Source organism: Antrostomus carolinensis, unplaced genomic scaffold, assembly GCF_000700745.2.
Source record: "Antrostomus carolinensis isolate BGI_N321 unplaced genomic scaffold, ASM70074v2 scaffold10953, whole genome shotgun sequence".
NCBI classification, from domain to species: Eukaryota; Metazoa; Chordata; class Aves; order Caprimulgiformes; family Caprimulgidae; genus Antrostomus; species Antrostomus carolinensis.
In genome coordinates, this window is record NW_010305879.1 from 24,131 (window position 1) to 32,495 (window position 8,365).

Here is an 8,365-nt window from a genome sequence, read left to right on the forward strand (position 1 = left end):
ACCTTTGGACAGCAAATGAAGCCATTACGTGACACAGTCAAGTAAAGCAGAGAAAGTGAGAAGTACTTGCCAAAAGAAGTGATAATTGTAGCAAAGAAGCATGCTGCAGGTTAGTACAGATGGGAAGAACCATGCTGTCTACAGGGAAACCCAGAATCTGCATTCCTTCCATGAACGCCTTAATATGTAACAAACTACATCTTAATGACAGTTGCATAACCTTTCCAAATGATTCTGCATGCTTGGAATCATTAGCAACTAAACTGTGCAGCATATAAATGAGAAAGAAGTCAAAGGTTAAAAGTGTTGATTGATATTATGAGTATGAACACTTCTAATGTTATTACAGTCCAATAGGAAAATAAGGCTCTGTATGGGAAGAGTTGCTCTGTTGTTTGTTTGGGGTTTTTTTAAATAGCAAAATTTGCTGCAAAATAACTAAACTGTCTTGGTAATGCAAAAATAATTCTGACTGGCAGCTGTGAAGACCATTTACTTATCTTAACTCATTGTACTTTAGTGCTCTAGTTCAAAATAACCAAGGGAGGAGAAAATTTGCCAGTTCCTAAGCTTTTAAAAGAGAGTGATATGAAAGAAGCTTTAATTAAAAAGAAGAATCCCAGGGAAAGGCAAGAGGAAAAAAAAATTCTATTACCAATGGGGTTTTTTTGTTTGTTGTGGGGGTTTTTTGTTTGTTTGTGGGGTTTTGTTTGTTTGTTTGTTTTTTACAGCCTGAGTGATTCTTAACATGTATCATTTTTGACACAGCTTTAGTTGAACTATTACTCAGTTTATAAACCTCTTTAAAGACATCTCAGGAGATGAAAAGGCATGGAGAACTTAAGATATCCTATGTGTGATCCTGAGAAAAAAAGAAAAAGATAAAAAAAGAATCTCTTTCTGTAGTATAAAGTGTTTCTTTTTCTCTTGTGCACTCAGGGCAGAGAACTATACACTGCATTTTTATCACATAAGCCATCTGAAAATATTTAATAGTTATTTTTAAAGGAAATATTCTTACATCATTTCATATAATGGAAACAGATTTCTTCACCAGTAAAAAAACATTAAGTCCTTCTGTTCTCATTGTATTTATTCCCTGGACTTAAAAAACACGTTTCAAGTTTTTAGCTGCAGGAGCAGGAAAAATCTTTGCAAAGGAACACTGCACAATCCTCTGTAGGGCTGCAGCAAAGCAACAGCAGCACCCTCTGCTGCTCAGAAAACAGGAAAAATATTAACACACACTGTTAGAAAACCACTATCCCACCTACACACAATATTCCAGTCTTCTCTCAATGGCTTATGCTGCCTGTACACAAAACAAAAACCTACTTGCAAGGATCAGCATTTCTCTAATCATTCTTTATTTCCCCCTACAAGGCTTTTTAGTCTATTCACATTCCGACAGTAACTGTAGACTTTCATACAGGAGTCCTTTTCCACCTCACATATGCACAAACTGCCCAGGGCAACCTCAGTTCTCTTTTTTTAAAAAAAATAATGCTATCCTTCCATGCAAAGCCAAAAATCACTGAAAAAATAAATCCTTTATATCCTTGTGCTCACAGTAAAAAATTCTGTCCCACTTTGCACGATTTGAGAGCTAAAAGCTACATATGTAAACATGGCTCTAGATTTCTTTAAGAACTTGTGAGATGAGTATTTCAGCTCTGAGGAACAGATCTTCCTCAGAGAAGACGTTAGAACGTTAAATTCATGGTAGCTTGGGTATAAGCAAGCATAACTTTCCTCCCCTCTTCTAAAAAAATATGTCAAATCCAAACCAAAGCTGAATGAACCTGTAAATTATTTTAACTGAAAACAATTTCTAAAATAATCAAGAAGCCAATACTCCTCCAAACAAGAAAAGTTCACAGCAGTTAAACAAAAACAACTAATCTCGATGGAAACCGAAAGCCTCAATTAAAACCAAAAGATTTAAGTATACTGAAGATCACAGTTATCAATAATTAAAAACTACAAAACTGGGAGTAGTAGAAATAGTTAAACAAAAAGACAGACAAAAAATTGAATGAGTTAAAGATTATATATATTACTCAAAATCATTTTCAAGAATTAGAACAATCAAAATATTTCAGAAATCTCAAATAAACTTAACGGTATATAGAAAAAAAATTAGAAAATGAAACAGAGTACAACCTGGATAACCACAGCCTGAAACCCAGGTGTCAATCCATGAGAAAATAATGCAATGGTTGATACAGAAAAAGATTAACAGAGTTGGTGCCAATTTTTCCAGAAACACATGCTGGTTATCATCTAGCTCAAACACCAGTTTTGAGAAAGATAAAATATTGCTAGCATGATATATTTGTTAATACTACAATTTGAAGAGTATGAACTGAGGTAGACAAACAATTTAAATCTAAAATAAGCAAGAATGTTTATTTACACAAGCTATTTTCCAGTGATGGTGACTACCAGTAATACGTTCCTGTCCTTGCAGTACTACAGAATCCTACGTGTACTGAGGGATAAAAGCATTTAAGGGCAGATGCTATGAAATATGTGATACATTGTAAATGCATACATTTGCTCATGATGTGGTTAATTGTTACCTGACCATTCCTAAGGAACTCAAAGTCATCACAGAACTCTGGAAATGGATGCCACAAATATGATGCAATCAGTGAAGAATCAGCATCAAGCCCACATTCCTGCAAGAGTCCTGCACATATTACTTACTTTGCCCTCCTGTGCTACTTAATATTTTTATATAACAGACTTGACAACGTTTGATAGGACACAGACCAATTGGAGTAAAAATTAACAAACAGTAAGTAGTAGATTCATCCATCACAGCTGACACTGGTGGCACAAAAACAAGTTTCACAGAAGTACAGCACACAGCAAGGGAGCAGGTAATTCAGCCAGAGTTACGAGGAGAGCTGTGCTACACTACAAATGCTGAGAAGCGTATCTGAAAAGCTAAAAATAAGTCTATCAAGTTCGAGACTCTTAGGACGAGTCTATCGTCAACAGGTAGAACAAGAAATCACTTGTAAATACAGCTGATAAGTCTACAAACACTCCTTTTTCTTCTCAAAAGCAGCACATTAATTAGTTGTGTTTATTTTTACTCTGGTAATTCATTCATGCTCCAGCACAGCTATATTTCTACAACGTTTCTTAACACAGAAGGTGTTCCTATGGTAATTGTTGCTTTTTTTTTAATGAACTGGTAACATTAATGTTGGATTGTGTTAGTCTTACCGTGTAACCATGATCTAGAGCAGCGCCAGCTCAAGCAGCTTGCTACCTGTACTGATCCTTCGGGTACACAGTAAAATAGAGTTGCACCATGAATCAAGAACAATTCTCAAATACAGTTACTACCAAGCTCCCCAACAGTTCTTGCAGGAGCACAGCCTGGGGACAGAGCACAGACTAAAATGGCCAGCACTGCACAGAAACAAAATGCAAAGCAACTATCAGACCACACAGAAATTGTGCATCTATAAACAAAAATCTTTCAGACAACTTCCTTCAGTTTGAAGTTCCAGTTTATGTCCAAGACAACTTGAAAAAAAAGAAAGAAAAAACCTGCATTCATTACTGGAGGTGGAGTTCAGCTATGGTAGCCACCCAGCAGAAAGCCATGTCCTGTGCTCTCACCAGAATGGATGTGGCAACCCAGACAGAGCTCCCATGAAAACACGCAGCCGTCCAGGTCTCAGGCTGCAGGGAGTGCCAGAGGCTTTCACCAGTAACTGACACCAGCAGCCAAAACAGCTGTGTGAGGTGTGACCAAGTGGACAATCTGCTCAGACTGGTGGTAGAGCTACCAAAGGAAGTAGAAAAGTTAAAAAGCATGAGGGAGTCTGAGAAAAACAGACTGGTGGAATCATCCTCTGCCCTCCCTGAGACGGGAACATCCACTAGAAAAAAAACCAACATCAAGGGGATCCTGTATCCTCCCTGTGCCAGGCTGAAGGCAGTAGCTTAAAGGAAAGGAGGGAATGGAAGCAAGTCCACGTTCAGGGCAGCAGGCAAATCCTTCCTCCTTGCCCACCTCACCTTCCCAGGAACCTCTGTACAACAGGTATGAGGCTCTGGATGTGGAAGGCCAGTCAACGGATGATGTGGATGGTGGTCCATCTACACCAGAGGTGTCATCAGGGTTAGAAAGGCCTACAGCCTGTATCATAACCACCTCCACAAGGAAAAAAAGATAGGCTATAGTTTTAAGTGGCTCCCTTCCAAGGGGAACAGAGGGTCCAACATGCCAGACAGACTCTCCTCTTAGGTCTGCTGCCTCCATGGGCCGAGGTTAAGGACATCTTAGCTTGCTACAGTCCTCAGACTACTACCCATTACTGCTCTTCCACGAGGGTGGCGATGAAGCTGCAATGCATAGTCCAAAGGTGATCAAAAAAGACTTCAGGGCCTTGGGATGGCTGGTGAGGGAACCTAGAGCACAGGTTATTTTTTTCCTCTCTCCTTTCAGTTGTGGGCAGTGACATTGAAAGAAACAGATGCACCCAGTCTATCAATAATGGCTCTGTGGCTCATGTCACTGACACAGTTTTGGGTTTTTCGATAATGGGATGGCCTACATGACCCCAGGTTTGCTGGTGTCGGATGGGATTCACCTCTCTCAAAGAGAGAAGAAGGTCTTTGCTCACAAGCTAGTGGGGCTCATTGACAGACCTTTAAATTAGACTTGAAGCAGGAAGGGGATAACATCAGGTTTACCTGTGACAAGCTGTGAGATGACATGCCAAGGTTAGAGGGATGGGGTGCTCTCACCCTGTTGCTCTGTGATGTGCTGGCTATACTGCAGCACACTTGAAGTTTTTCGAAGAGGATCCAGAGGCTCTTAAGGTAATAGGAGCCAACAGGGAAACACTGGTGAAATACCTCAAAGAAATTAAGAGGTGTTCCTCTAAGAAGGTGACATGGCCAACAGCACAGCTGAAGTGCCTCTACAGCAATGCATGCAGCATGGGTAACAAACAGGAAGAGCTGGAAGACACCGTGCTGCTAGAGAGCTACAACCTAGTTGCCATTACTGAAACTTGGGGGGTCAAATCCCATGACTGGAGTGCAGCTATTGATGGCTACAGGCTGTTCAGAAGGGACAGGTGAGAAAGGAGGGACAGAGCTGTTGCCCTGTACATCAAGAAACAGACAGAGTGTGAAGAGCTGTCTTTGAAGAATAGCCATGAGCAGCTTGAAAGTGTATGGGTAAGAATTAGAGACTGAGGCAACAAAGAGAACCTTGCAGTTGGTGTCTACTACAGGCTGCTTGATCAAGGGGAGCCTACTGACAAAGTCTTCTTACTCCAGCTACAGGAGGCATCATGCTCACAGGTTCTTGTCGTGCCAGAGGACTTCAACCCTCCTGACATCTTCTGGAAAAGCAGCACAGCGAGCTGTAGGCAATTCAGGAGACTCCCAGAGTGCATGGATGATAACTTCTCAAGCCAGACAACAGACAGCCCTACCAGAGGGGAAGTGATACTGAACCTGATGGTCACCAACACAAGTGAACTAATTGGTGATGTCAAGATTGTAGGCAGGCTGGGCTGCAGTGATCACACACTGGTGGAGTTCACAGTCCTGAGGGATATGGGTCAGGCAAAGACTAAAGTCAGGACCCTGAATTTTAGGGAAGCAAAATTCCAGCTCTTCAAGGAGCTAGTCAATAGGACTCCTTGGGAAACTGCCCTCAGGGACAAAGAAGCAGAACAGACCTGGCAGATCTTTAAGGATACTTTCCATAGAATGTAAGAGCTTTTGATCCCTGGGTGTAAGAAATCAGGCAAGAAAGGCAGGAGAACAGCATGGCTGAGTCAAGACCTGCTGGTCAAACTCAAAGGCAAGACGGAAATGCACAGGCAGTGGAAGCAGTGACAAGTGCCCTAGGAAGACTATAGGGACACTGCCTGGCTGTGTAGGGATGGGGTCAGGAAGGCCAAGGTGTAGTTGGAACTGAACGTGGCAAAGGATGCAAAGAAAAATAAGAAGGGCTTCTACAGGTATGTCAGCCAGAAAAGGAAGGTCAAAGAAAGCGTCGCTCCCCAATACGCAAGGTTGGGAAACTGGTAAGAACAGATAAGGAGGCTGAAGTACTCAACAACATTTTTGCCTCAGTCTTCTCTGGCAACCTCTCTTCCCACACTTCTCAAGCGGATGAACAGTGAGGCAGGGACTGGGGAAGCAAAGTCCCTCCCACTGTAAGAGAAGATCAGGTTTGTGACCACCTGAGGAACCTGAATATACATAAGTCTATGGGACCTTACAGGATGCATCCCAGAGTCCTGAGGAATTGGCGGATGTAGTTGCCAAGTAAGTCTCCATGATATTTGAAAAGTCATGGCAGTCAGCTGAATGGTCTTAAATTAAAAGTGAGTAGATTCAGACTAGATATAAGGAAGAAATTTTTTACTTTGGTCCCTTCCAACCCAAACTATCCTATGATAAAATAAGCTTCAGAACTGACCATCAATGAAAACTATGTTCTGTTCTGTCTGTATATAATTTGAGTATGGTTATTTACAAAGCACTTCAAAAAGTTTCCAATGCAGAGACTTAAAAATATATTACTGAGTTTAAGCATTTTCTACATTAAATATCAAGTCCATACCGGTCAATGCAAGTTGTTATATGATACTCAGTAAATCATACTAAATCCAGGGAAACCAAAGTTTTGGAATAAAAACAAGAATCTGAGTTGTAAAAAAGTCAACTGAATGACAGGAAATACCACAATATTTCACTCCAAATTAGAAAGCATATACTTCAGTACCTCTAATTTACTAAGAACTCATGTGAAAACATTGTGACTTTTCAAAAGTCAAAGATGTTAGCTGAGATACTTTAAACACACTAAGGAATTATATACTAATCACTATTACCAAAAACATATTGTTGCAGCTTCCAGAAGTGAACGTTCATCTTATTTAATTGTTCTAGTGCATCTTCAAAACTGATTCTCTATCTCTGTACATTTATGTTCATACTCAAACACATATGGAACCTTGTAAACTTTAATGACTTTTTTGTCATTTTGTTTTGTTTTACATTGTTGGGCTTCGGGGGGGGGCAGGCAGGGCACAGGGGTTTGTTTTTTTTGTTTTGGGGGTTTTAAGTATATTGTAAAAATCTGAGGGGGTTTTTTGAAAAGTGAGAGGAGGATAGGTGTTCTGTTACCAATTAATGATTAAGAAAAATAAATTGGTGCATAGGCTTCAGAACAAAATTCTTCCACAAGACGACTTGCATACTCCTCCTTTTTATTAGTATCACTACTTGAATTATTCTTTCAATTTTTGCTGCTGCTAAGAGTTAACAGAATTTCTCATTCCTGAAAAGTTTTGAAAATATGGTGAACTACTAATGTATGCTGGAGCTAATACTCAAAAAACTTTTTTTTTAATATCTAAAATATTAGGTGATATAAGTAGCAATAAAAATACAAATATTTATTTCCAAATTCTTATTGCAAATCAGAAGTTCTCAACAACCATGGTACCCAATTTACAAAGTCTTCACAAACAGGATATCATATGACACTATCTAATGACTTTGTAACTGAATCACTAACACACTTTTCTTAACCTGTATTTTGTCAGTGAACTCACTATAACCTGGCCAGAAGGAAGAACTTGACGTTTCTTTAATATTCCACCCTATTTTTTCATTACAATGTTTTCATCTAAATGAACCAGATATTCTCAGAGAACACCATACATGCACAATTGCTTACCTTTCTTCTTGCCTGTTTTGAGAAGGAAAATATCATAAATAATGCTGGGAGCGTCTTATTAAGTTTATGAGTTAGCATTTAAAAATATTTATAAAGAAATAATACCTTGATCTTTTGAACATAGTCATCAGAGCTCTAATCCTTAAAATATATAAGAGTATCTGCCCATGTCAAATGCACGCAAATAATTTGATTATTAACAGTTGAAACAGTGTAGGTTTTGTGGACTGCATAAATTCTTCATAATGAGCTCTTCAGGAAGTAAAATCTTCGCTTCATTGTAAAACTTCAGTTTAAGTTAAACATGCAAATTATTTTCCAAAATCCAGAGTTAATGAGTATTAAACACACACAAAAAAGTGGTTTCTCACCTTTGTCTTTATGTAGAATGGCGATGACTGGTGAATGGGCAAGTCCATGAGGCTATTGGAATTTGTGACACTGTTACTGTTGGCATGTTCATCTTCTCTACTGCTGTCATCAGACTGATCGAAATCATCGCTCTCCTGGTCCATTTCCTCCTCCTCTTCCACCTCTTCCTCTTGATCACCAGCATGTTCATCATCATCTTCCTCTTGGTTACAAGTGGATTCTTCATCCACTGTAATAAGTCTATTGTTATTTTCTTCT

General features: G+C 39.5%; 1 protein-coding gene across 1 annotated transcript in view; it reads right to left on the reverse strand.

The window, feature by feature from the left end:
• Positions 1 to 7,905: 7,905 nt before the first annotated feature.
• The window catches only part of LOC104522581 (F-box/WD repeat-containing protein 7-like), a 686-nt gene continuing 226 nt past the window's right edge, over positions 7,906 to 8,365 (reverse strand). The window contains 2 exon segments of the mRNA XM_029084254.1: positions 7,906 to 7,962; positions 8,107 to 8,365. The exon segment at positions 8,107 to 8,365 is cut by the window's right edge and continues 43 nt beyond it. Coding sequence (XP_028940087.1) covers positions 7,906 to 7,962; positions 8,107 to 8,365 — 316 coding nt within the window.